This window comes from Colletotrichum spaethianum, assembly GCF_022836535.1.
Source record: "Colletotrichum spaethianum MAFF 239500 DNA, contig46, whole genome shotgun sequence".
In the NCBI taxonomy this organism is placed as follows: domain Eukaryota; kingdom Fungi; phylum Ascomycota; class Sordariomycetes; order Glomerellales; family Glomerellaceae; genus Colletotrichum; species Colletotrichum spaethianum.
The window spans coordinates 72,096-99,596 of NW_026054816.1; the positions used below are offsets into that span (position 1 = coordinate 72,096).

General features: G+C 55.2%; 8 protein-coding genes across 8 annotated transcripts; 4 read left to right on the forward strand and 4 right to left on the reverse strand.

Annotated features, from left to right (window-relative positions):
• Positions 1-524: 524 nt before the first annotated feature.
• On the reverse strand, positions 525-1,955 carry ColSpa_11409 (secondary metabolism regulator LAE1; the record flags this gene model as incomplete). Its single annotated transcript, XM_049277621.1, has 3 exons — positions 525-990; positions 1,041-1,245; positions 1,271-1,955. The coding sequence occupies 3 exons, from the start codon at positions 1,953-1,955 to the stop codon at positions 525-527; spliced, it is 1,356 nt and encodes a 451-aa protein (XP_049133578.1).
• Positions 1,956-3,911: 1,956 nt separating this feature from the next.
• ColSpa_11410 (uncharacterized protein) lies at positions 3,912-5,246 on the forward strand (the record flags this gene model as incomplete). Its single annotated transcript, XM_049277622.1, has 2 exons — positions 3,912-4,785; positions 4,834-5,246. The coding sequence occupies 2 exons, from the start codon at positions 3,912-3,914 to the stop codon at positions 5,244-5,246; spliced, it is 1,287 nt and encodes a 428-aa protein (XP_049133579.1).
• Positions 5,247-9,201: 3,955 nt separating this feature from the next.
• Positions 9,202-9,923, reverse strand: ColSpa_11411 (WSC domain-containing protein; the record flags this gene model as incomplete). Its single annotated transcript, XM_049277623.1, has 3 exons — positions 9,202-9,538; positions 9,588-9,725; positions 9,778-9,923. The coding sequence occupies 3 exons, from the start codon at positions 9,921-9,923 to the stop codon at positions 9,202-9,204; spliced, it is 621 nt and encodes a 206-aa protein (XP_049133580.1).
• Positions 9,924-12,121: 2,198 nt separating this feature from the next.
• ColSpa_11412 (uncharacterized protein) lies at positions 12,122-12,468 on the forward strand (the record flags this gene model as incomplete). Its single annotated transcript, XM_049277624.1, has 2 exons — positions 12,122-12,386; positions 12,443-12,468. 2 exons carry the CDS (start codon positions 12,122-12,124, stop codon positions 12,466-12,468), a joined length of 291 nt encoding a protein of 96 aa, XP_049133581.1.
• A 1,557-nt stretch (positions 12,469-14,025) lies between these two features.
• Positions 14,026-14,802, forward strand: ColSpa_11413 (uncharacterized protein; the record flags this gene model as incomplete). The annotated part of the gene is made up of 1 exon (XM_049277625.1): positions 14,026-14,802. The coding sequence occupies one exon, from the start codon at positions 14,026-14,028 to the stop codon at positions 14,800-14,802; it is 777 nt and encodes a 258-aa protein (XP_049133582.1).
• Positions 14,803-14,971: 169 nt separating this feature from the next.
• On the reverse strand, positions 14,972-18,236 carry ColSpa_11414 (ribosome-associated complex subunit SSZ1; the record flags this gene model as incomplete). The annotated part of the gene is made up of 2 exons (XM_049277626.1): positions 14,972-17,830; positions 17,889-18,236. The coding sequence occupies 2 exons, from the start codon at positions 18,234-18,236 to the stop codon at positions 14,972-14,974; spliced, it is 3,207 nt and encodes a 1,068-aa protein (XP_049133583.1).
• Positions 18,237-23,133: 4,897 nt separating this feature from the next.
• Positions 23,134-24,408, forward strand: ColSpa_11415 (WSC domain-containing protein 2; the record flags this gene model as incomplete). Its single annotated transcript, XM_049277627.1, has 3 exons — positions 23,134-23,165; positions 23,289-23,671; positions 23,810-24,408. 3 exons carry the CDS (start codon positions 23,134-23,136, stop codon positions 24,406-24,408), a joined length of 1,014 nt encoding a protein of 337 aa, XP_049133584.1.
• Positions 24,409-25,450: 1,042 nt separating this feature from the next.
• Positions 25,451-26,320, reverse strand: ColSpa_11416 (uncharacterized protein; the record flags this gene model as incomplete). The annotated part of the gene is made up of 1 exon (XM_049277628.1): positions 25,451-26,320. The coding sequence occupies one exon, from the start codon at positions 26,318-26,320 to the stop codon at positions 25,451-25,453; it is 870 nt and encodes a 289-aa protein (XP_049133585.1).
• Positions 26,321-27,501: the final 1,181 nt, after the last annotated feature.

Genomic DNA, 27,501 nt, shown 5'->3' on the forward strand with positions numbered 1-27,501 from the left:
CCTGGAACTGGAAAGAAAGGGCAACGAGCCATCCCTGAATCCCTCCTACCAATGCAAGTGCCAATGCCACTCACTCACTATGTACAATTGCAACTGTCGACATGCCCCTCACCTTCCTTCGACTACTGGGCTCCGTTCCCCTTTCCTCTTCCATGCAACAGCGCAGAAGCACGATACCCAACGCGGAAACATGCCACCCTTTTATTATCACCGCCTTCGTTTCATCGAAGAAGTCTTGTTCACTCTCGCAGAGATATTCCAGCTCTTCACTCGCCTACAAAACAAGCGTCCATTAACAAGCCGACGAGGCTGTACGTCCGTAACCGCCGGAGCAACACTGAAGCCACACGACTGTCGATCCGTTTGCAGAACAACAACAACAACAACAACAACAACAACAACAACAACAACAACAACAACAACAACAACAACAACAACAAGAAATGCCAGGCTATCTCGACCGTCAACTTGAGCCTGCGAAGACCCATTTCGAAACTGCATTGCAACATCTCTTGGGTGTGGTTCTACTGCACACTCTTCGGCTTCTGTGCGTACATGATCTTTAATGGCATATACATCAATGCCGACGTATCGTGGTATGCCCTCCTTACAGCAACGAGAAATACCTCCGTCTGCTCCGCCGACCAGTGCAGCCCCCTCGTAAACGGCCCAAGAGCGATTGCCTGAAGTCCGTCGAGGAGGATGGTTCTCCAGTACATGCCTACTGTCTTAAGCACTCTATTCCGCGGCCATGTCCCAATCGGCACATGAAATACCCTTTCCGTCACATTGATGAAGCCCGCTTCGCGCATCATGTTCGGCAGTCGGTCACCTGCTGCTGCGTTTAAATCGACGCCAAGATTCGAAAGCCCTTGCACCACATGGCCCCAATATTGTGCCACCGGGTGCGCTGCCGACACAGCGTTATTTGCCGACAGTGGGAAATGGTGGATTTCCTGGAGTTCGATCCAGCCACCGGGCTTGAGATGCCTGTGGCCACGTTAGACCGGCATGCCGACGAGTTGGGATCCTAGACTTACTCGAATGCGCGCTGGAAGAGGGCCCCCCAGTCTTTGATAGCCATGACGGTATGGCGAGAGTGGATGTAGTCAAAGTGATTCGCCGGATACAACCACGGGCTTTCAACATCGTCCACCTCGAACTTGACGTTGGGCGGAACCCACTCCGGCTGTATCGGACTGAGGTCGACACCAAGCACCGTTGCGCTGGGATACTGGTCACCCACTGCTCTGTCGTCAGCATCACGAACCTTCTTGTGAGGAGTTCCGCGGCATACTCTCAATGGCCCATGTTCCTGTTCCTGTTCCCATGTCCAGAATTTGCTGCGGGCATTCGCCCAACGGCGCAAAGTTCAGCTTCTGGTTGCAGAGCAGCTTCACCATTGCGTGCTTCATGTCCTCCCGCTCCTGCTCCAACTCGTCGTTGGGGAAGTTGTACCGCCCTTCTCGGAATCGATGGTACCGCCGCCCGTTCTCGTACATGTAGTCTCGAACCGACGACTCGATGGACGTGCTGGCGTTCGTTGCGCTGTCGCTTCCATATCCCGCATCGGACGGGTCCGTCTCGTCAAAGATCGAGGCCAACTCATCGCTATCCGCTTCAATTGAGCTCTCGGCTTGTGTCGTGGCTTCCGAGGATTCAGACACCTGCTGCTCGGCAGACAAATCTGGGAAGATGAGGACGCCATTAGGATGCGTCAGAGGCGACCGAAGCGCCGTGGAAGACCCGTAACACAGATTTCGGTTCGCATCGTAGGAGTTGGTGTTGGCGGTTTCGAGTCCAGACGCAACCCCGGTGCTTTCCGGCTTGTCGGCCTTGCCGGCCTTTACGGCAGTGATGGACACATCTTTGTTCTCGGGTGTCGCTCCGACTCCATCTGCCATCATTTCGGGTCCTTGTCGCTCTGTCGTCTGTGCCATTTCGTTTTCCGGCATGTTCTGTGCAGAACCAAAAAACCAGGCAGCTTTTTGCTCGTCTTGCGAGAAGTCGGGTTGATCGACAGGTGCCACACTTTGCTTTTTCCAGTTCCAGGCCTGTCGAGGGATGCCATTATTCCCTTGCGCCGCAGGGGGCGCGTGTAGCTCGTATCCGCTCGCGGACGGTGTCTCAGGGCTGATGCCAACAGCGGCGTTTGTATTGTCCACAAGCCCCCCCTCTACTCCGTGTCCCTGGGGCTCCTCCATAAGATACCGCCAAGGTGTTACCCCCCTGGTCATCCACTACCGAAATGCCTCCCAAAGACTTGGTCGACCCTGCCATTGCGGCCTTGCAGCGATCCGTAGGCTGGCCGAGGCGACCAGTTCATTTGGTTCCGTGTGCCGTCCTTCTCAGGATTGAATCCTAGTGGGCAGGCGATGCGGGTTTCCTTGGGTGTGTATGAAAAATCACTGTCACAAGCTTCGACTCAACGCAGTGCACTCGCAGATGGCGTTAAGTACCATCAGCTTGCGCTTGGTCGCGACGCACCAACCAAAACTTGGCGAAACTGCGACAGCTCGAAGCGTCATGACGACCCGCGGAGCTCGCTGCTCGGACACTTGACGCGCCGCGAGCTTTGGCGCATGGCTCTGGAACATCCAGACGAACCTTTTCTTGACCAGCTCACTCTTCGACGCCTTGTTCGTAGAATCCTTCTGCTCTCGCTCGCGTCAAGACGGAAGACTTCTGCGACCCCGCATGAATTCGGCACCGCTCTTTCGACGAAGGCTTCTAAACAACTTTACCTCCAAGCCTACGGTTCCTGCATGGATAGTACCGTGTGCTCTCCCTGTTTCTGGTCGCCCATGAGCTCTTGTGGCACGTGTCATATCCCATTACAATTAGCTAGACAATCTGGAGGCGCCTGCGTATGGAATGAAGGGTGGAGCTTGGAGCTCGGGACGGCTCTTGTTGAAGGATTCGTGGGGAACCCCACCCCACATGGCATGCACTTTAGCACTGTCTCGTGGAATCCGTGGTGGTGACGGGTCGGACCTCTCTGGTACATGGCCCCGCCTACTGGAGGGTTCTTACCCCGAAAGACCCACTCCCTCCGAGGAGCCTGCCCGCCGGCCTGGCCGCGCCTTCACGGCCCCGTTACCCTGTTGTTCCATCTGGAGGCCTTCCACTCACACCTTATCCATCTTGCTGTGATAGTAACCCCGAGGGCTTGCTGAGTTTCCTGCGGGTAGGGATATCACCGGGGCTCCCGACTTGCCTGGGAGGAAAGCACCTGCTGCGGACAAGTCACGAATCAGTGGTTTATTGGCCCTCGATAAACGCATGGCACGTCCGGCATCATCATTCGTCCTTGCCTTGAGGTCGAACCCGGCTTTTGATTTCGCGAGGTTTTTGTACGATACACCACCACAAGACGGCCAAGGTGGCACTTACCGATCAGCGAAACGCGCCTGTCAAAGGTTGCCAACTGCACAGGGGCAATCAGACTACCTCCGAAAAGGAATTTTTAGGTTCTGGGGACGCGGCCGTTGCAGACGGGCAAGTTGAGTGTACGAGATGCAAGAAGGCAGCATGTTGCCGCGCGGTGAGTACTAGCAGAGACACCTTCTTTTCCACGTCACTCTACCAGATATCCTTGCCGCTGTCTTTTTTCCCATACGCTTGCTGCCTTTCGGGGCCCAAATCTTAAACCCGCCCAACCAACACGAACAGCAAACAGATGCGTTGTCGTTGATTGGCCTCGGCTACGTGGGAGGCCAACCAACTCCTGCAACTCTATGCATCCCCCGCCCTCCTACACGTATTGCTGTTGTCTTAGCCGCCGGACGTACCAACGCGCAAAGAAGGCTGCCTGCGTACATGCATATCCTGGTGTGTATAAAAAGGGGCCTTCAGGTCAAGGCGAAACCTGCTCGCAGCAGACAGCATTCCCTTCATCACCTCATGCCGCCATGATTGACGAGATCTTGCACACTGTCGACCCGGGAGGCGATGTCGTGCTCGTCCTCCGCAACCCCAACGCGCCCTTTGCGGTTTGGAAGGGCTATGATTGGGAATTAAAGGGCACAAATAACAAAGAGAGTGAGGAGGAGAGCAGAGAGGAGATCAAGGAAGAGATCAAGGAGGAGATTGAAGAGGAGATCAAGAAGGGGATCAAGGAGAGCAAGAAGGCAAAGAAGAAAGGCAAGAAGAAGGCAAACGGCATTTCGTTGCTGTTCTCGGGTTCAGAACCTATCCCGGGGCCGATTGAAGATATCCCCGACCCCTACATCCCTGCACCAGAATGTCCCTCCACTGAACCTGGTTCAGGTGAAGGCGTACGAACTGCCCATGACGCCGCCATTCCCGACGAAGAAACTGGAATCAAATTTCTCCTTTCATCCCGGCACTTGATCTTAGCTTCGCGCTACTTCAACGCCAAACTCAATGGGACTTGGAAGGAGGCTACACCTCATCCCATCGATAAACGCTATCACCTGGAAGCATCTGACTGGGACCCCGACGCACTGCTCATCATGATGCAAGTCATCCATGGGCGAATGAGGAGTGTTCCTCGACGCGTCGACTGCGAGATGCTGGCCAAGATTGCCGTCCTCGTCGACTACTATGACTGCCACGAAGCCATGGAAGTCATCTGTTCCATTTGGATTGATGCGCTAAAGGACCAGCTCCCTTCGGAGTGCAGTAGGGAGCTGGTGTTATGGATCCTCATTACACACATATTTCAACGAGACGACATTTTCCCACAGGTCACCAAGACAGCAGTCCTGGAGAGCCAGGGCCCAATACCGACAATGGACCTGCCGATTCCGCCAATTTTGATCAGTGAGTATCGTGTAAGTGTTTTCGCAGGGTGGGGGCTAACTTTGGCAGATCTCATTGATTGGCGTAGACAAGATGCCGTCGGCTTCATTACGAACGCTCTCGATGATATGCGAGCATCCCTACGTAAGAGCTTGGCGGGATGCGGTCCTGCATGTTCTTGTATGCTTTTGGGGGCTCTGGACAAGACAATGTATGAACAAAACTTGCTGGGCCTAAGTGAGCCGTATATGGGTCACAGGGTAAGCGCTGTGGAGGCTACCGTGCGTGGCTTCAGCTCCCCTGATTGGGCCATACCATACTCACACTATCCGCATGTCTGTACCCTGGTGCAACTGGTCGAGAGTCGGTTAGATTCCGAGTTTGCGAAGAACAAGGAAGGGTTCAGTCTCGCAGAGGCTGCGATGTCCGATGTTTCGCGTCACAAGGACAAGGACAAGGATACAAACGGCACATCTGGGTGAGCCTGTCTACTTCACAAACCTAGCCCGACTTGTTCTTCAGATAGTATGAACAAGTTGTATTTGGATCTTCATATTTCTGCTCGTGGGGATTCGAACAACGAAATTTCACAAGCCCTCTAGCTGACAAGGTATATGACGACCCATCTGTAGTGCGTCCCCAATAACTAGTAGTCCCCCATAGTGAAAGACCTTGCCGCTGCTTGTACAATCCCACCTACGCGGGCAAATACTTCACCGCCACGCCATCAGGACAACTAAAACAGCCGGGCTCGTCCATGACATAATCCTTGTACGCCCGTCCCGCGACCGCGTCGTCGCCGATGGCCGTCCAGATATCAAGCGAGTAGACGCCGCACCAGCCGGACGTCGGGATCCAAGCGTAGCTCTTGCAGACCGCCCCTTGGGCGACACAGTACGCGGCGCAGTCTGCCTGCGTGTAGACTTTCGTCTCCTTGACTTGGCCTGCGGGCTGGCGGAACCCTTTGACAGCGCAGGCTGCGGTTGGGGGCGGGAAGGCCGCGCGCGTGCAGGTGGACGGGACGGAGGATTTCGTTGCGGGGGACGTGGTTTCGGGGTAGCCCTGGATGGAGACCGTGGCTGAGGTTGAGGTGGTCGTGTTCGAGGGCGCCGGCACGCCTGTCTCCGTGGGCCCTGGGGTCGTCGAGGTCACTACCGTCGACGACGCGGACGAAGAGACAACGGGGGGCCACGGCCCGGGAACGGGGCAGTCGTAGCAGAGCATGCTCATCCACACCACCGCGCGGTTGTCGCTCGTGAACGACTGCGTTCTGAGGTACGGCTGGATCGCCATGTTGTGGAAGTTGCAGTTCCAGCTCGTGGTGTTGGTCCGGTCCAGGGCGTACCCCTGACACCCCGTGATGCCGGCGCAGATGCTCGCGCAGCGCTGGTAGGCGGGCTCAAAGTTGAAGTCTTCCGCGGCGTTGGGGGCGATCCCCGTCGCGACGGCGAGCAGCGAGGTGGTTGCTGTTGCTATGCCGGACATTGTGCAGCCGTTTGTGTACCACTGCGCCGCGGTGGGGCGGTTGCAGGTTGTGACGAGGGGAGGGGCGGAAAAGGTCGTGATCGTGGCTGCTGGGGCGGAAGTCGTGAGCTGGTTCGACGAGGCGGAGATGGGAGCGGAGACTGAGGTTGGCGAGCTGCTGCTGCTGCTGATGACGGTGATGGTGCTGCTGGAAGAGCTGAGGATTGCCTGCTGGTTGAGCGTGCAGTTGTAGCAGTTGCTGTCGGACCACGCGTATTTACTAGAAGCCGAGTTGGGACTGGTATTGAGGAGATAGTTCCGGCCGTTGAAGTTGTACATCAGACATGACCATGTCGACATATCCGTGGGCCAGTTCCCTCGGTCGACAGCCCAGACGGTGCAGCCGTCGACGGCAGCGCAGGCCTTGGCACACACTTGGAACGGCTGCTCGAAGTTGAAGCTTCCGGAGGGGTTCGGCGGGACTCCGGTCGCGATGGCGAGGAGGCCGGACATGGATGCCGGGGTGGGCCAGCCGGAGATGGCGCAGGGTGCTTGGTTCGCCGGGTTGGATTTTGTGGCGCAGACGCCGGAGGTGTAGGTCGGCGCAGCGAAGGCATAGGGCTCTTGCGGCGGTCTCGTCGTTGTCAATGCAGGGACAGACGTAGCAGCGATGGTCGGTGTGGGGGTGGGAGTGATGACCGGCGCGGCGGAGGACGTTGACGAAGGAAGTGCGGCCGATGGGGTCTTGCAGTCGTAGCACATCTTGTCCATCCAGACGATCCAGCTCTGGCCCTGGTTCTGCGGCGCCATGATCCTAGCGCCAGCGGAGTAGAAGTAGCACGTCCAGTCGGAGTAGTCACTGGGCCACGTGCCTCGGTCGAGGGCCCAACTGTAACAGTTCGTCATGGTCGCGCACATCTGCGCGCAGGCCTGGTAGGCATGCTCGAACGGGGCATTGGTAACGGCTCCGGAGGGGGTTGCGGGGATGCCGGTGGCCAGGGCGACGAGCCCAGAGGTCTGCAAGGGGGCGCCGGAAAGGGTACAGCCGGCTGTGTACCACTGGGCTGCTGTCGGAAAGGGGCAGCTGGTCTCTGTGACCGTAGTCGGCATTGCGAGTGTCGGTACTCCTGGAGGAGGGGTTATGCCGGGATGAACGCTCTTTGTCGAGCTCGCGCTGGTAGAAGTCAAGGGGGTGCTCGAAGGCACGCTCGTGCTCGTTGTGGGTGCAAAAATAGGAGTCGAAGAGGCTTGCAGCGTGCAGTTGTAGCACTCGCTGGCAAACCAAACAACTTGTCTGTATGTCCCATCGTACTGGACAGCATAATCGCGCACGTTACCGCTGTAGAGATAGCAAATCCAATCTCCAGTGGCCGGTCGATCGAGGGCATAGCTTGTGCAGCCGACCTGCGTACACGCCTGCGCACATTGCTTGTACTGGACCTCGTAGCTCTGGCTGCTCTGAAGAGGCGGGATGCCAGTGGCGACAGCAAGGAGGCCGGACGTCGCTACGGGCGCACCTGAGAGGATGCAGTTGGGCCCTCGTCCGAAAGTGCAGAGAGCTGCGTCGTACGGTGATGCTGAGAAGGTCCGACCGGCGCCACAGTGACGGACGGAGCGGTATTGCTTATCAAGGTTGGAAGCACTGAGGGAGCAGATGAAGCTGAACTGACCGCAGAAGTTGCAGTCGTGGCTGCAACAGAGGTCGGCGTCGGGATGGTGTTGGAAGTGGTGCCTGCCGGTGTAGCTGCCGGGGCTGGGACAAACGTGCTGGCGCTGATAGCGGTTGGCTGAGGCGCATTTGAGCTCGCAGACGATACCGGGGCGACAACTACGTTGATGTCGGCGATGACGATAGGGATAGAAGTGGTAGGACAGAACTGAACGATGATCAAGGTCGTCACTCCGCTGGGTCCTGTGGGCATGCTGGTCACCGTCGTGTAGCTACCGTCCGTGGTCCAGATCTTGTTCTGGTAAATGAGAGTCGGTCCGAGGTACATGGTCAGGGTGCACTCAGTGAGGGCGGCGCGCTTCAGGACAGTGGCGTCCTCGGTTTTGTAGGTAACCTGTACCTGAAACTGGTCACCGGCCTGGATATCAGCCGGAGGGGTGACAGGAAGGTCAGCTTTGGCTTCACCGCCAGCCGACGGGGACATGACGCTATAGACACATTAGCATCTCAATGAAGGTCAAAGTCGATTCAACTCACATGACAGTCTTGCCGTCGATGTCTTCAACCTGCGCGTTTTCCACAGACGCTCCTCTCAATGGGATACTTGATGGCCCGGAAGGGAGATCTCCGGATGATTCCGATGGGCTTGCAACAGACGGTGAGATAGAGGAAGAGGTCAAGGCGATAACATCAGACGAGGACGACGTTGTCGAGACGGCGTCATCCGAAAACGAAGCCGAAGAGGACGACGAAGTCACAACGACTTCGGACGACGTCGATGAAGGCGCCGGGCTATAGCTGTAGAGACTCAACCGATTGGGACCTCCGCACACCTCGTTCGTGTTGCCCGAGCATTTCATGCTACAAGTCGCGGAGTCTGCAGCACCAGACTTCGGATTCAGCGTGTTGCCACCCCAGCATTCGCGCGAGTACTCGGTGCCAAAATGCTGAAATCCGTTGGAGGCAGCCCATGAGGCACACTTGTTAATGGTCATGTCATCGTCAGCATAGAGCGTCGACAGCGTGCGGCCGTCGGCGTTCTCATCCGTCCAGCACCCTTGAGACAGGTATTTGCCAACTCGGTCGGTAGCAGTACTGATCGGGGCAGAGCTCGTGGTGGAAGCCACAACCACCTGATCTAGCTTGTACAGGTTGATGCGTGCCGGACCACCGCAGAGGCTGGTGGAGTCTCCTGCACATGGCATGTTGCAGTCAGTCTGGTCCGCAACGCGCTGGCTGTTCCCGTCCAAGTCAATGCCACACCAACACTCCCTGGCTATTGTCTTTATCAGTGAGGCGCTCCGTCAAGATGCACAGAAGTCTGACGAACCGTATTCGAGCGCCATGTAAGTATCGCTCCCACAGAAAGCAGCACAGCTCTCCGGGGTCATGGCATCACCAGCGCTTGTCCTGGACAGTGCTCGCTGGCCTTGGACGAGATCGCTGTAGCAGCCCTGGTGCACATAATTCCCAACTGTGGACTTGGCTGAAACCACGGGCCCGGCGGCGATGTCATCGTTCTTATAGAGACTGAGTCTAAAACCCGCGCCACAGGTCTCCACCGAGTTTCCAGGGCACGTGAACGAACACTCGGAATCATCGGCTGCAATGGTTGTGCCAGGAGCGAGAGCGCTTCCACACCTATACAGTGTCAGTAAGTCCAGCATTGAGGCGATCCTCCTATTCATACCAACACTCCTTTCCGTACTCAACACCAAAGTAAGTCTTCTTGGCCGAAGTAGAGCAAATCTCAGCACACATCTCCAAAGTCATCAAATCGTCGGCCTTGACGACCTCAAGAGCACGGCCATTGTTGGGCTCAACATAGCTAAACAGCGTCAGCAAGCTTACTCAATAAATGTTAGTAAGCCGTATCTTACCATCCTTCATATGTGTATCCGCTGATAGCAGGCCTTGAGACCTGTCGGGCTTGGCCATTGAAAGGAATGGATGCCACACGCTGGACCTGTAGGGCCAGCAGAACAGCGGTGCCCAACTGGCACAAAAAAGGGGCTTTTGGGCCCATGATTTGATACAGGCAACTCAAGTGAAGAAAGAATGGACTTGCGAAGATCGCAAAAAGAGCCGGCGACAGACTGAGGAATCAGAAAAACAATTATTCTTTTAGTGATCTGGGCCCGGAGTCTTGGCAGCTTAAGTAGGCCCATGGTTGTTAGAGTTGTTATAGGTTCTCAGCCAGTCTGCCGCTATCAACGTATCCCGTCTATCTTTGATCATACGAGGAGACAACGCCTCTCTATCAGGTTGCTTTTGGAGCGGTCCAGCCCAAAGGCGCTCAGGTGGCTTAGGCTAAGGTACAGCCAGCCGTGCATCATGAACTGCAGTCCAAATATGGATTTGACCAACATCGATTCGGGAAACTCGACCGAGTTCGTTTGGATGTCGATGTCTCAGCGACTGGAAAGCGGGCAAGGCATTGATGGAGGCGCCCGAAGCAGATTTAGCCAGGGGTAAGCCACCATGTGGTCGTCCGGCTGGTCTCTGGTGCTGGCTTGGGTGGCGGCCAATCACTAGCGAAAGCGTTACGAGCTAAGCTGTGCAGGATTTTAGCTTGTAAATAGCCTCAACCGGGGTCGGGTACACAGTTCTGGGAATATTGGATAGCTCATGACTGAAAGAGCATCTGTTTTCTCGCTTTCTCCTTTGCGGCGTGTCCGTCGAATGCACCAGTCAGTAATCGATGATGATCTAGGTTCATTTGACTGTTGTCCAAACCCTTTGACGGCTGTTCGGCACACGGTGTCAAGCCAAAGACACCTCCTTGACTAGAGCACTCTCAATCTTTTGTAGTGGGGTATATTGTAAGGTTCCCCACGGTCACTGCAGGGACAATCACGAGGCGGACACCCTTGGAGTTTGATCGTCGCGAACTCGCGACGGGTTCCGCTGCCTCGGTACCGTCTGTGAGCGGCAGCTCACGTGTCTTGTCTGTTCGAGAAGCTACATATAACCAACTTCTCGGTACAGTGTCCCCATTTCTAAGACAATCATAGCAACGACAACCGGCAGAGATGTTCATGCGATGCTGAATACTGACTACTTTACAGGATGGTGACAATAATTCAGCGCAATTCTCCTCACTTCAATTCGCAACGCTCCTGGGCAAGACTATTACAAGTGGGAGTCGCCACCGATGGCCTCTTTTGCAGGTGCGGCATTGCCGGAAGAAACCCCGCCTAGCTCATTCGAATCACTGCTTCATCATACAAGCTAAATTAATCCCTTCATTCGACTTTCGAGGCCGTCAACCGGTGCTCCGCCCATTCGGGCGTTAGCGTCGACTAGCTTCCAGCCGAGGTCCCGAGTCGGTGGGAAGCCTTGCTCTAAGCGGTTTGAAGAAGAAACTTCAGTTACCGCTCCTTTCCAAGCTTCATTTGCACAGCTTGGACGGAAAATGAAAATGTGACCCGGAGGCTTCGAGCAAGTGTAGTGGAGAAACGAAGTTGGGAAGACACAATGTTGAAGCGGAAGGAAAGGAGGTTGAACCTGCAGATCGGGCTTAGTCATATAGAATGCGGTCTACGTCCAAGAACGGACATCACTCTTTAAGCGCACTGCAGGCCTTTCTAATGTTCCCGGGAAGTATTGACAAACAAGGTTGAATATTTGAGTACTTTCCAATTTAAATGATACCATGGATAATATCGTTCAATCTTGTATTGTCATCATTATTCTTCCTCCTCTATCAAATGTGTTGCAGTTATACCAAAGGCTCATATTTTTCACAACGAACAGAGTTGGGCAAAACCACGATTCGCGAGTTCAAACTTCGCAAATACTGTGGGTATGCGTAACTATTCCTTGCACATGGGCCGACGCAACATATCTCCTTTACAACTCACACAATGGCTTCGGAGAAACGGAATCATTATGTTCAAGTAAGTGGTGGAATCGTGTCTTCTCAGTATAAGAAACTATCAGCTATCAGACACAACTGCTAGACGACCAGAAGTCTCCTAATTTTACTATCGACATTTCACATTCATCCAAAACCACCTAACTTACAACTTCCGCTTTCCAATGGACGACCTCCCTAATGCCAGGAAACATAACCTCGGTCGCCATCCGGCATGGCTGCAAAACATCTGGCACGACATGAGGACATTCCTCAAAGCATGTATCTACATTCGCATCTTCGAACGCTTTTGTTTTCACGATGCATTCCTCAAGACGGTGTTTTTGGTTTTGTTAGGGGACTACAGCATGATGAAGAATCGCTGGCTGTTTGGCGTCCTCTACCTCATTACTTTTGGAGAATTCGAAGTTTACAAGAAGTTTGTGGACGCAATAGTGTATTCGAGCCATGTTTTCGTCATGGAACTAGCTCTCATCTTCATCGTCTTCCCACTGCACTTCTGGCGGTCGCCGAAACGACTGATTCCGGAAGACCACTACATCGTGGCATGGGGCGTTCTTACGTCCTTCATCTGCGTTGTGGCTGACAGGCTTTACGAGTACCGCGGGATGCGTAAGTGGCAATTTATTGCTGAAAGGGACTCTGCATTCATTTGCAAGCCCACCCAGCCGGTCTCATTGTACACGACATGTAGTCACTACGCAGCCCTGACCCTCCTCGTTCGCGAGCTTGACTTCGCCTTCGACGGTTATCAGTCTCGAGTGATGGAGGAAGTGGACGAACTCGTCGAAACCGAGCTTACAACCTTCAGAGTTTGGATGTACAGGGTTCGCTTCCTCATTTGGGGGCTACTGGTACAGTTGTCAGTCAACATAGTCTTTAAGCTGGTCTCGGACGCGGCGGGCAATCTTCAATGCTGGTGCACTCAGAATGGCATTGAGTTCTTGAACTGTCTTCCTGACTCACTCCGCCAATTGCTATTTAAGGTTTGTTTCTTGGGCCTACACTACGTGTTTCGATACGAAATTGTAGTTTGGTTAGTTGAGCAGATGCACATGTGGGTATATCCGGAAGAATATGGAGACGAGGAGGACAGCGATGATGAAGATGATGGGAGCGATGAGGACGATGACGACACAGATGAAGAGGAGAACGATGACGATGATGAAGACGGCGACGATGATGATGATGACGATGAGGAGGAGGAGGAGGAGGAGGAGGAGGACGACGACGACAATGAGGATGTAGACGATGAAGATGGCATAGAAGTCACTGAGAGTATGGATGGCGAGAAAACTATCAATGAAACAGATGACGAGGACGAGGACGCGCCCGACCATCTATACATCTACAAAGACGACTGCGGGTATGTCTTCGAGCTCAAAGAAAACGGAAAATTCGAGCGTGAGACCGTGTACACGTACGACGGCGAGCATGACTACAAGTATAGGTATACGGACGAGGTTGAGAGTCTCTCAGTTCACACGCTTGCGACAAGATGCGAGTATCAGGTTTTCTACAGGTACAAGCGTAAGCACGAGACGGTGGGCGACGTTCATGACCAGGCTTGTGACGCCGGCGGACAAGAGGATGAGGGCGGGATTCAACACGAGACTGGAGCGGAGCAATAACAAGAGCTCGCGTTGGTATGGTTTACGCCAAAGCCTGCTAATTGTGGACGTATATCAGTTAGTGGCTTTTACTTGGCGTAAACAGAATGGTAGAAAGGCTTGCTTAGAACACATTGAAGTTCAAAGTCAGAGTATGTAAACTTGTCCAGTCTTTCGCTTATCAAGTAAGTTCCATCGGTTACCTTTCGGCTCAAGATGTCTTCAATTCAAGATAAAGAGCACGTATCATGTACCAAAAAAAGTTACCGTACGAAATCGGCCCCTTGCTTCGAGGCGCTCTAGAGTCCCGCCGAAACAGGCCGTCCCCGCACTGGCTCCGAGAACCTGGGTCCACATCGGCGAGTGACTCACCCCGCAAATCCCCGACGTCCCCCGCGTTCCCGCCCCAGTTTTCGGAAGCGGTCCCATCCCCGCCGAGTCTGACATTCGACCTCCAGGCACCCGACACCCGACACCAGGCAGGCAAGCCTCAAGCCACCAGAACAGGCACCAGCCCTCTACAAAGCCAACGCTTCGCACGCAACCAAACAAACTTCACATCTCATCCTGGATTATTTCCTCAGACTACACTACACCACACCACCCCAACATCCGGACCCCTCAGCGCGAACCTCACCAAAATGCCGCCCGCACCGCCGTCGCCTCCCCTGTCCTACACAACAGCCCCCGCCCTCCTCCCCTACACCCTGCGCTTCCACCCCTACAACCCAGCCGCCGCCCGGGAAGTCCACCACACCCACCGCCTCTGCGTTGGCGCCGCCGTCCTCTCCACCCCCCCGTCACCATCTCCCAACAACCCGCCCAGGATCCTCCTTGTCCAACGCTCCGCCCAGGAAAAGGCCCTCCCCCACCGCTGGGAACTCCCCGGCGGCGCAGCGGAGTCCGTCGACAGCGACTCCTTCGCCGCCGCCGCCCGCGAGCTGTGGGAGGAAACCGGCCTGCGCGCCAAGAGGTTCGCGGCCCTGGTCGGGAGCTACCAGTGGGACGGGGCCGGGGCGGGCGTCATCGCGACGGCGGTGCCGGGCGACCAGGCTTGGGGGCTGCCCAATGGCGGGGTGGGGATCGTAGAGACCGCGACGGCGGGCGTCACAACCGCAAGGGCGGCGGCCAGCGAAGGAGCCGTTGCAGAAGCCGGCCTCGCCACGGGGAAGGACTCGCACAAAGTTTCCAAGGGCCGCGACGCGTGGCGCAAGTACACCTACCTCGTCGAGGTCGAGACCGCGGCGGATGGCGACGTGCAGGTCGTCATCGACCCCGAGGAGCACGAGGCGTTCGTCTGGGCTACGGAGGAGGAGGTGCGCGCGGACCGGTGCGGGGAGGTCGTCCTTGAGTGGACCTCGGAAAACCAGAAGCTGGACGTGTTGAAGGCTCTCGAGATTGCAAAGAGGAAGTATTAGAGCATAGAGGGATGGTACGCCGGCGGAAAAGATGCACATGGACCAGAGAGTGTGTTGAGGTACCCGCTCATGCATTCGCCAATGTTGTGCCTAGAACGTTACGCTCCATAGATACAATGCATCCCTAGAATCCATCGCTTCAGACTGCTTCCTGCTCCCCAATGCATCCTTATTTCTTCTTGGACCCGCGGCCGCCACGTCCGCCTTTGCCCTGCTGCCCCTTCGCGCCACCAGCACCAGCACTTCCACCTGCCATCATGACCCGCACCTTTCCGACCGGCACGACGTTGATGGACTCTTCAGCCTTCAAACCCTTGATCAGCTCAACCTCCCTGGGCCACATCTTCTCCTTGTCCTGTGAGCGCTCGTCGAGCGCGCCCTTCCTAGACGAGTCCGACTTCCACCTCTCAAACACCTCCTTGACCGCCTTGCCCTTTTTCACCGCGCCAGGCTGCAGCTTGGCCTTGTACTTGAATTTACCCATAGCGTTCCACGGCGCGCACACGGGGATCGCCTCGAGGATCTCGTCGCCAGGGAGCGGCGTGCCGACGAGCGAGTCGAGAAGCGTCATCTTACCCAGCTCTTCCGAGTCGAGCACCTCGACGCCCTCTTCGTTCATCAGGCGGCGAATCTCCTCGTGCTCGGCCGTCTCCTTTTGTTGCCGCTCGTGCTGCGCCCGACGACGTTCCTTTTGGAAGGCCAGCTGTGCTTCTCGTTCGGCCTTGCTTTGTGCCTCCGCTTCGGCCCTGTGCTTGCCGCGCGCGGAGCCGTACAGCGCCTCTGCCGCCGCCCTGTCTTCTTCGTCTTGGTCCTTGTACTTGGCGGCGATCTTCTTGGCTTTGCTCTTCTGACCTCGCTTGGCCGGTCGCTGCTTCTCGTTTGCTGCATTGCTGGCCTGGGAGCTCGGCGCACCGGCGGGCTCTGCTGGCGTGGATGTTTGCCCTGTGGCTGCCTGGTCGCTGTCCTCGTCTTCCTCCTCTTCGTCGTCGTCCTCGGCTCGCTTGGCTTCCTCGTCGGCAGAGTTCTCGACGGGCTTGTCATCTTCAAGCTTGAGCTTGTCCATCTCCTCGGCAGGAGACTCTCCAGAAGTGAGACGCTCCTCCGAATCATCTTGTCCGTCCTGTCCGAGATTCTGTAGAGGGTTGTCTCGAGGCTTTTCATCCTCGTCGTTTTCGGAGCCGATGTCCGACGCATCATCTGGGTCTTCATCTCTCGCCTGGGCGGCATCTGCCGAAGACTCCTCGGGACCCTTGTCGGTCGCCGAAGCTTGAAGGTCAGCACCGTCATACAGCCTGTGCTTCACATGTCTGGCCTTGCTCTCTTCGCTAATTTTGAACATGATGCCGATACCGAGAAGGAGCTGCGCTGGGGGAAGGAAGTTCTTCTGGCCGCGGACCATGAAACTTCCCGTAGGGAGATACTCTCCAGTAGGTGCAGACTTGGAGACCTGGTCGGCGTTTACCCACCAGGCGCCCATGCCTGCCTTAGAGTCCCAGGCGCTCGAGCTGCACACAGCCAGCGTGCCAGCCTGTGCCAGCGTTGAAGGGGGAATCGGTGCGTCGGGAGTGCTTGGGCTGTTCTTGATGATGACAGTCGCAGCACCGTGCATGTCAGCATGGACATAGACATCTCCCTTGCGGAGGTAACGCTTGTACAGCATCTCGTTTTGCTGCGCATCCTTGCCACCCAGAACCAGGTACCCGTCGGATGAGACGAACCAGATGAACTTCTCGAACCAGATTTGCTTCCGGATAGGCTGCAGAACAGCCTTCTCCGTCTTCAGACCCTTCTTCAGCTCCGCCTGGATCTTCTGTTCGGCGTTCTTCAATGCCATCTGGGACTGCTGGACGGTCTTCTCTTCCTTCTTTGCGGCGCTCCGCTTCTGCTCGTGGTATCCTCTCGAGTTCGCCCAAGGCGACAAGGTGATGTTGATGTCGATCTCCAGCCGCTTGTCTGTTTTCTGCTTGTTGCCGGTGTCCTCGTCCTCGCTGTCAGAGGCGTCCGAGTCCGTCTCGTAGTTCGATTCGTCGTCTTCAATCTCTTCCTCCTCGCCCAGCAACAGAGTGATTGTGTTTTCTGCGAGGTTAAGCGGCAGCTTGATTACTTCCGCAACTGGGTTGTGACGTTTCTGCTCGCGCTCGATGAGCTTGCTGATGTCGACCCAGTCCATGCCCTGCTGAAGGAGGCCGTTAACGGCGTCCATCGCCTCCTGAACGCGCTCCACATTTGCTTCGATGGCTGTGGCCTTTTGCACGTTGATGGATTGCGCGCCGCGGAGACCTTCGATTCTCTTCTCTTGGTCCGATCGAGCGGCATCGAGCTTCCTCCGCGCCGCTGCTTCTCGTTCCGTCAGTTTCGATTCGAGCTTTTGGCCCTCCAGCGAGGAGAAGAACTCGTCCACGGTCTTGTTGTAACCATCAAACTCGAGAACCTTGACGGTGGGGTCGTCGGCGAATTTTTTGGGTAGGAAGGGGTGAAAATCTTCGTAGAGAAGATCCGATCTTTTTGTCTCCTCGGTCTCGGCTGATGGCGCGGTCTCAGGCGCAGCATCGGGCTTCGACCGGTATTTCGCAAAGATGTATCCCTTGGCTGTCGTAGAGCTAGTCGCTTCCTCCACAATGCTTCGTGCCTGGGTCAAAGCCTTCAAGAGCGCATCTAACAGAGAGTCGTCTTCAAGGATCTCAGCGGGCTTCTTCTTGCCGTCGAAACCGGTGATCTGGAACGAATGGTCCACCAGAATCGGAGGCAGTTCGGTAATTGTCGTCGCCAAGCTGCGTCGCAGCTCGTCTCCTGGCTTCACCTTGATTTTCTTGCCTGCCGTCGCAGCTGCCGAGCTCTTCTTGACCGACGATTCCAGCGCAGCCTTCACTCTCTCCTTGGTCAAGTCCGGAACGCCATTGTAGTTTTGTCGGTTGTCGAGAGAGTAGCTCAGGCCGACTCTTTGGGGTTCCTGGCCTTCGCCTTCAGGAACGTTTCGCAATAGTGTTAGGATTTTAAGGTCGGCATCAGTCAGAATGACGTTTCCGCTCTGCGCAGGCAGGAGGTCAGTAAGGTGTCCCGGCATGTTCGGCATAGGTATTTCTCACAGCAAAGAACTCGAGAAAGAGTCGGTACTGCCCGTCGCTGAACTGAAACTCTAGGATTCTGTCTGTTCCAATCTGCTTAACTGACGTCAAGCGTCTCGTCTTCAGAAACTTGCGCAGTCGTGCGACAAAGGCCGAGGGAGCTGCGGCTGTCGTGCGCGTAAAGTCTGTAAGGTGGCATCGGAAGCCAGAGTCGATGATGAGCTGCTTCTTATTGTCTGGTTTCGCAAACTTGAGAAGCAGGATCTTGGAGGAGAGGTCGTAGACATTGGCCAGTCGCAAGGTGGTGAGGCTCTCTTGGAGCTCATGGGCGATGACCTTGACGTCGATGGAAGAGAACCGTTGCTTCATGACTGCTTGTGTGGCTTGCTTGAACAGTATCAAAGAAGCTATGTATCAGTTGTAGGTCTGCGCCAGTTCTTTCGCGGCGGCTTTCGTTATAGAGGTGAATCGACTGAGGGGCAGAATCTGTGGTGCGAATGAATAATCGCGGGGCAGTCGTGGCTGAGGAGCTTTGGAAATGTGGGTGCGCCACGATGACGTCACGTGCGCGATTCTTTGTGGTCGAACCTGTTCCCTCCAGCAAACTGTCGATGGTAAGTGGGCATATGTTTTAAGTTTCTGTTGAACGTAGAGGTTTTTGGGTGTTTATTTATCTATATGGCAACTCAATTGATGGGTAGGAAACCATACAATGCTGGCTACTCTCTCAGCTTTGGGTTTTTCGCGATGACGCACACCGAACTTCTGGCGCCACATTTCAAGCTCCATCAAAGACCATCGATGCTTGGGTAAGCTTTAGGCGCCACCGACACGACTGACAGCAAGTCAAAGAAAAAGACATTTAAGAGTCTCGGGCCGGGCCACTCGGCCATGGTTTCTAAGGCGTTACACTACTGACTGATAGTCAAACAAAGACGACAATCGAATGATCCTGTCAAGTATCATTCCTCTAAATAACGCTGACCGCCAAGTTAGCTCCTACAGCCGGCATTGAATCAAAGGAAGACGTTACCAAACTATCAGCTATGGTCTTATATAAGCTCATCGGCATTCATCTAAAACGATTTCCAGAGCTAATTGCGATATGGCGAATAGGTCAAGCATTACGTCTAATAGTTGAGTAGTAAAAGCATGTCCCACGCCACCTTGAATGTTATGTCACAATAAATGGCAGCTGCCTCACCATCAAGTCGATTACAGTTGGCATGTTGTCAACTGTTCCCGCTAGCCGACAGACCTTCAACCTTTCCAGCTAAGCCTAAGGAAATCTGAAATGGAGTTTCGCCATCAGTCCTCAAGCTCATAATGATGTTTCAGCGGTCAAACACAGATCTTCCTCTTTGCCTCGGATTGACCCGATTGGATTAACTGCACAGGGAGAAACAAAAGTCAATAGTCATCAATGAGGCAAGCATTCGCATATGCGACTGTCCGCTGTTGACCTGGCATTTCCATAAGCCTGCGTCTCGTTTCCAATTGTAGTGGGATGGATCCCTGGTCTTCCTTTTTCTCCTTCGAATTCGAAACCGCCCTCGCTGTAAATTGCAAATCGTGCTAGTTGTACTGACAGCAACAAGCAACAAGGAATGTGAGGGCCACAGAGGCCTTCATGTGATCCGACAATACAACCAGATTCTCATCTCTTTCAGCGATCCCGCCGGCGATCCCGCCGGCGACGGAGGGCGATATCGTCCAAAGCCGAAAAGGTGGTTTCCATATGCGGTTAGAGCGCGAGCCGGGGTCATTTCGTTGTCAAGGCAACCTGACGCTTCCAATGGAACTCCCGTGCGTCCCGGCCGGTTCGTCTGGTCTGGTGCCGTTGAAAGGCGTCGAGAGAAACCAAGGTACAATCGACATGATCCAGGCCTGGGAGGCTGGCAGTTATCAACAACTCCAACCTCTCCTCGTCCAAGGTTGTTCTCAGAGAGAGAGAGAGAGAGAGAGAGAGCAAATCTGGGTCGGAGACGTTGCTCCACGACTCTGGATGGGTCCCAGGGGATATGGAAAATCCAACGACTGACGAGCTCCGTCGATGGTTTGACGAGGGCCCCCACTTGGGCGCTGCGGGCGGGATCCGTGAGGTAAAGGCAGGGGTGCTTTGCCTTGGCCACGTCGCTGGTCTCCTACTCTCTCTAGAAAAAGCAAGCCGCCAGCCAGCCTCATTTTGCATGTGCGACCATCGACTTGCATAAGTTGTGCGGCGTTTGTAGACCGACAGTCCAATGGAGGGATTCCACGACGTAAACGACCCATTATTCGATCCCCGTATTGGTGTGAGGAAGTGGTCAATTGCTGGTTATTGCCGAGGCCTCACCAGCAACCGCTGGCCTGAAACCCCTGGCTGCAAAAGGGTCGGGAGGGCGATGGAAGCTGAAGGTGGTTGGGGAAGCTCCAAGACTGGCCAATTGGGGTTCCAGGCTGCTACGATCAGGCTATCCGGACCATGCAGACAGTCGATAGCGGGCACTTGGGCCATGGGCGAGACGAAGATCATCATCGTACCCAGCCACCCAGGTCGTGTTTATTTGTTGTAACGGGCGTGTCAACAAGGTGCCGAGTATGACAGGCGAGATGCGACTCGCACAAAGCGTATCCCGTAGGGTTACAAGCGATCGATGCAGTCCAGTGCAGTGCTCAATCCGCGACAGCCGTCAGCGCTGCAGCAAGAGACACCAGTCCGTGGCCGTCTCGTTAGTGTCTCTCCTTCGCGCCTCATGTTCGAGCTGTCGACAAGTGACAGCCCATTGATTGGCGGAAGCTAGAGCTTGTGGCGCCCATCAAAGCATCTGAATGGGCGAGGTCGTGGGCCAGGAAATTTGCAGGTTCTGGCTGGCTGGGAGAATCCGGGGGCCCCTATTTTTGGCCCAAAGTCCCAGTTTCGTCCTCTTTTTCGTTCCGCGTCGTGTCAGGGCCAGCCCGGCGAGGACAATGGGAGTTTGTCTGTTGCCGATCGACCACAGCACCTGCAATCTTGGCTCAAGGGAAGAACCCAGACAGAAACAGCCGAGGACGAAGGAGGTCGGGCGGTCGGTCCATCAGTTCCCCAGGGCCGTGGTCAATTAATGCTGAACAACGAACGGCCCACCGTCGGAACTTGCGCAATCGGGCTGGGCTTGAGAGCTGGAGTTGCGATGGCGGCCGGCCTTGCCCGGCACGCCGCACACTTTTGAGGCGCTAAGGAATTGGTACACCACACTAGAAGCTCTACCTCAGGGCAGCCCGTCGGCACGCCTCCCGCGGAGCTGACAGCTTGCATGGCTTGGGAGACAGCCGGGTAGGGGGAGGGCGGCCGACGTAGCTGGGCGTCTGTTGCGTCAAAGCCATTGAGTCAATTGGCAACGTATCGAGGGTCGTCGGGCTGTCAATTGCTGCGGTCAGGCACCGTACTCAGTCGGAGGAGTGGAAGAGCTCAGTGTGTCGAGGCAGTGTGAGAGAGGAGAAGAGGTGAGAGGGGTACGTACCGCCAATCCAGCCCAGTACAGGCCCCCCCCCCCAGACAGCCAGGTTGCATCGGGATGGGGACGGGAAAGCTGTACCTGCCGCGCCAGAAAGAAATGGTGCCTGACTTAGAAAGCTCCTGGAGACCTTAGATGCAAGGCTTTCGTCGCTCCCGCCGCCCAAGGTTCGCAAGGTTTCCCACGGCGTCAAAGCTTCGAGCTGCAGAGCTTCCCTCTCCCCCATGTCCAATCTCCACCCTCCCATCCCCAGACCAATCCTCTTCAGGACGGAATAAACAATGGAACATCCACAACTGCTGCAGTCGGCGAGCCAATGTAAACATTCCCACACAACACACGCTCGTTTTTGTCGGTTTCTCTAGCTCGAACCACTGACCTCTTTCATATGTTTTGGCAGGCATCTCTCACCTCCGACCTCGTACACTCCCCTCCCGTCGCACACCATCCATCGTTGGCACCCACCGAGACGAGACAGATTCTCCCATCTTGATATCCGTATCTCCAGTCCAGTCAAGACAAAACAAGGTCTCCCAATCCAGCCCAGTCCAATCCAATCCACTCCTCCGCATCCACTCGTAGCCGTCCATCCATCCACGATCCCAGTTCCAGTCCCCACCTCGACACAGCGTTCCGAACAATAGTAGTTCCAAGTCACAACACACACAACATTCACCCCCTCGCCCCGGCAACCCTCGCAACCCTCGTCTTCTGCATCTTGCTGCTGCTCACCTGCTGCTCCATCCAACCATCAGTGGTCTCCTCCCCCAACCCCCCCGTCTTCAAAACCCAATCCGCATCGCACATCTTGACCGACCCTCTTCTCCCTCCTTCTTCCCTCCTCCCCATCCATCTTCAAAGCTTCAACCGCCCTTTCTGCCCAACTCGCAAACCTCTTGACGGCACACCCCCTTTCCTCCAAATCCAAAAGAGAAGAGAAAAGCACAAGAAGCGCGCGTCAGTTCAACGACCGGCTTCTTCCACCTTTCCCTTCCCCTTTGTTTTTTTAGGAAAACGAAGCAAGAGGATACTCTTCTTTGCCTTCCTCGTACCAGGAACGCTTAGAAGATTCTCCTCTCTGCGCCCTCAAGGCCGCCAATCTGGATTTTGAAGCTCGCATCCCCGTCCCCTTTAGCGTCTTTCCCTCCACCTACAAGGAGAGCGAGACACAAACCCAGACCCAAACAGTCACTCAGACTCACGAAGAGCTTGAGATCAAACTCCCCGAGAAGAAGCCTCAAAAGCCCGGACGGGAAGGTCAATACTCTTCCTTCACTGCCACCACCGCCGAACAGCAGCTCCCTCTTCCTCCCCGGAAAGAACAGCGCTTCAGCGAAGAAGAGGTCCGTATCGAAGAACATTACCACCGTCCCGGTGTCCACCACGAGTCCCACCACTACCGTGAGGAGTACCGGTATGTCTAGCCATTTCCTCTCTCTGTCCTTCTATCCATCCATCCATCTCTGGCCGGGAATTGTCAGATGTCTGTGTGTCCCGTCACTTGTGAGCTGAGCTCTCAATGGGCAGCAACGGCGACGGCGTGGCACGGCATACGGCATCGACCGATTCATCCAGCCCAGCCCCCCCCCCTTCCCATGCAACCCCAAACAACACAGCACAAACCCACACGCGTCACCGCCTTCTCTCCTCCTTCCCCCCGCCTCCCCTTGGCAACTTGTCTCTCACGCCTCGCTTCTCTCCCCCCCCCCCTACCCCCCCGGCCTCGGGACCGCCTCAGCTCGAGCCCCGGTATTCCGCCAAATTTCCTTGCCCGTTACGAGCCGCCAGTCATGGACCCTGGACGCCTCCTCCCCGGCCCCTAGTCCCTAGTTGGCCAAGTAACCACTTGTCACATCAAATATGACAACCGGAGCGAAAAAGCTTCCCCATCAAGCTCCCCCATCAAAACATCAACTGACCTCTCTCTTCTTTTCTTCCCATCCAGCCCTGCCCCTCCTCCTGTCCAGCACACTGTTCAAGAGTTCCACGACACTCGCATCCACAACGACACTCGTGTTGAGATCGACACCCGTCACCACGAGCACCTGGTAAACCCGATTGATAAGATCGAGCGCCAGTACCGTCAACGCTTCCAGCCTACCTACCACCGCGAGGAAGTCACCGTCGAGCACTTCCCTGCTCGCTCCCACCACTCGGGTCACTCTCACCACTCTCACTCTCACGTCGACGAATACACCGTCGACACCCACACTGAGCGCCCCCGCCCTCAGTACACGGAAACCGTAAAGGTTACCGAAGAGACCATCGAGCCCACTCACGTGTCACGCCCCCAACACAAGTCCAAGATGGGTTACTACGACGAGGACGGTAAGCTATGAACCCCTCCCCCGAGTGCTCACTCAAACCCCCAGTGCAGTGCTTTGCTTTGGCTCGTTTGTGTTTCGGTTGCGCAGTTCGCCCCCCCATATCATATGGACCGACACTGAAAGGTGCTTGCACCACCAGGCCACTATCACTCTTTCCGCCAAGGCCTGCACAAGCTGGCTGACAAGATTGCTCATCCTCATAAAGGCCACGACCGCTATGAGGTCTCCGAGATCCGCTCCTCCGCTTCCCGCCGCCAGTCGCCCCCCCCCGCCGCCGGCGGTGCCCCCCTCCTCCCCAACACCGTCACCATCCCCTGCCACCACATCCGCCTCGGTGACTTCTTGATGCTCCAGGGCCGCCCCTGCCAGGTCATCAAGATCTCCACCTCCGCCGCCACCGGCCAGTACCGCTACCTCGGTGTCGACCTCTTCACCAAGCAGCTCCACGAGGAGTCCTCCTTCATCGCCAACCCCGCCCCCAGCGTCGTCGTCCAGACCATGCTCGGCCCCGTCTTCAAGCAGTACCGCGTTCTCGACCTTGCTGACGGCCACGTCACCGCCATGACCGAGACCGGCGATGTCAAGCAGGGCCTGCCTGTCATTGACCAGTCTAACCTCTGGTCCCGCCTGAACAACGCCTTCGAGTCCGGCCGCGGCAGCGTTCGCGTCCTTGTCCTTAACGACAACGGCCGCGAGCTCGCCGTCGACGTCAAGGTCATCCACGGCTCTCGTCTGTAAAAGCGTATCGTGTGATGTCTGGGTACCTAGCAATATATCATGTACGAATTGCAGATGATCAAGTTTAATGGAGAAATTGAAGACGACTTTTATGGGACAAAAACATGCCGGATAAAGGATCTCGGAGTCTTTCACGTAGATATATAGCTCTGTATATGATCTTTCATCCATGTGTCGGTGTTACTTTTGTCATTACCTTGCACTCGTGTGCAGTGATTTGCGTCTTTTGACTATTACCGTGTCCCTTTCGTTGTTATTATAACCTGAAGGACGTGAAATGCTATTTCTCCAACTGTTTTTGTTTTTTGTTTTCTGGCATGGCATCATGCCAGGCAGAGTCTTGTGTCAAGCGTTTTCCTCATGCAGGGGAGGGTATCGTACATTGGTGTCAACGGCACATCATGAATGATCATCAACCACACGCAATGTCTGTCATCCTCCAGCGTAATAGGAGTCGTTGGACTTGCTGGTGTTAACGTTGAGCAAAGACTTTGCAACAAGTCAAATCCCCGCCTCCAAGCATGAAAAAGAAAAAAAAAGGCGGGAAAAGGCTTAAACCTCATGATCCAACCGAATTGGCGTTAAAACACAAGCGTGGAGACCATCTTACCAATCCCATTTAGGACTTATTGAGAACCTAGGTAGATAACTCTTATCCAGCCATCCCAGCAGACCCGCAACTATGGCACCTGTGATGCCCGGGCGTACACAAGGAGCTCAAACAATATGGGGCGTTTGGTGGTGACCTATCTCATGACTGGACGGAAAGTTGTAATATAGCTTTGGCTGGTTTGAACACCCCCAACCCGAGAACTAACAGTATTGGTCATTGGTTGGCAAGCCAGATTCTTCGTCGCAGTTATCGCATGAATAACCAAAATTCTTTGAGCTTATTCATCTGCTTAGGACCTGACATGATGAGGACCTGACATGATGGGAACGAGACTGGAATCATGGAAAACAGCAACATCGCCAACCGTATCAGGTACCCTGCCCGACACGAAAAGTCACATGAAGAGCTCTCCAAGGGACTTGGAACTTTCTAGTCCAAAAAAGCAAACACACGCGAGTAGTTGTGTCCCTCGCTGCCACCTTCAACCCAGACGGAGTTGATACCAAGGTCTGAGGAGGGGTCTAAACCTCCGTCAACTGCCGCCTTCTCCATCCCTTCAAGCCCAAACTCGCCCTCAATTTCTACATCAATCTTCTCCTTGTTGCCGTTGTCTGACAAAAAGGTACCGTCGACCGTTTTGATCTTCTTTGGCGTGATTTTCGTCAGCTGGTATGCGAGCACAATCTCCCCCTCTATGGTCCGAGCCAACGACCGCGATGCAGCTCTCGCCCCGTGCACGCCCGCGGACGCGGATGCGGATGCGTCGGGCGAGACGGCCCCACCGAGCTCGGCCCCGCCCTCCGTCGAGCTCCCGGCGATGGTCCAGACTTTTAGGCCCTTGGAGTACTTGATGCCCGTGACCATGTACAAGGAGGGGCTGAAGCCCATGAGCAGTTCCTTCTGCAGGGCTGCCTCGCTCGGTCGCGCGATGCGTTGGCGGATGTACGGCCCCACGCTCGACAGCGTGACGGTCTCCAGGTTGGCGACCTCATACACGACCTCTAGATCCCGCCCGCGGTCGGCGCCAACGGAGATGTGGAATATGGAAAGGAACTTGGCCAGGAGACTGGCGCCCCAGGACGACGCCTGAGTCTCGCGGAGGTAGAGGCCCGTCTCGGTCACAGACTGCGTCGCGCCCGCGGGGATGTCTCCGGGTCCGACTTTGGACAGCGGGCCGGCGACCTTGTCGTCCACCTGGAACGGGTCGGTGAAAATGTTGCCCAGCACGATGTGACCATCGCGCATCGTGCTGAGATCCGAAAGGAAGAAGGTGGGTTTCGCGACGTGCCGAGAAGCCATGTTTCTGGAGGTTTTGGATATTGAGCCCACTAGAGATGTACGTTTGAAATATCGGGAAGTGTCTTGCAGTGATCAGTGGCCGAGTAGTTTCTTGGAAGACGGTGTTTGGCTGTGTATAATTGGCAGCATAGAATTTGCAACAGAAAATGAGGCAAGAAATGGGAGGTCCAGCAACCAAACAGGGAGAAATTGTATGCAGCTGAAGGACGTAATAAATAGCTTCGAGAGGTCGGCCGATGGGCAATGATGCCTACCGTAGACTAGACGCCTTCAGCAGGCTGTGTCCATGTCCCAGGCTGTGTTGGATGGTGCAGTCCGCAGTCCGCCAGCCTCCAACCAAGAGACAAGCCTGCTGCAGGTGCATGAGTGAGCTGTGTGGATGTGGCCGCGAACCACCTCGGTAACCAGATTGTGTGAGGCAGCCTCTCGATAGGAAATTGTAGACCCAGCCCTCAGCAGGTTTGGATTCTGTGGGACGTTCAAAGTTGGGAAAAAGAAACGAGCAAAAAACCCAGAAACGGAAAGGCGATTCCAGGAAATCGAGTAGCGAGCGCTGCGATAAGAGTCACAGGGCCAGGTTTCTTCTATCGCCACAATGAGGCGGTGCAGCTCTCTATCACGGCTGGCCTCAATATCCTGTTGGGAGGGTTAGCGCAGAAACAGCAAGGAAGGGGAAGGAGGGACTTGAGATGAGCCTCGCAATGCACCTGCGTATAATAGAGTGCAGTCCGGAGATTCTCATACTTGTGATATCTTGTAAGTCCAAGTACCCTCTTTCTGTGTTACATCATCGGATCATCCATGGTCAGCTCCAAGCCTTTACTTCGCCGATGATCTCACTGGACTTGATGGCAAACTCACGAACTGCATGCATGAGATAGCTTGTGGTGTCTTGAAGCCATATCAGGCCTATTTACTATGTCTTCAGTCGCATTTGACCGTTCACCTCAAGCCCAACCCCATCGATTTGAGGGGCTTATGTTCCTCTTATTGTGCCCATAAATTGGGCTCATCACCTCGAAGGACACGCGATATCAACTTCAGCCGGACTAGTATAACCGCCCTCCTGGAAATTTTCCTATAATTTCACGTCGCCAGGACGCCATTTTGTTCGCATATTGAGGAGTCTGGAAACCGATAGGCTCGTATTGAAAATACAAGGGAAGCGTATCGGTTTTCCA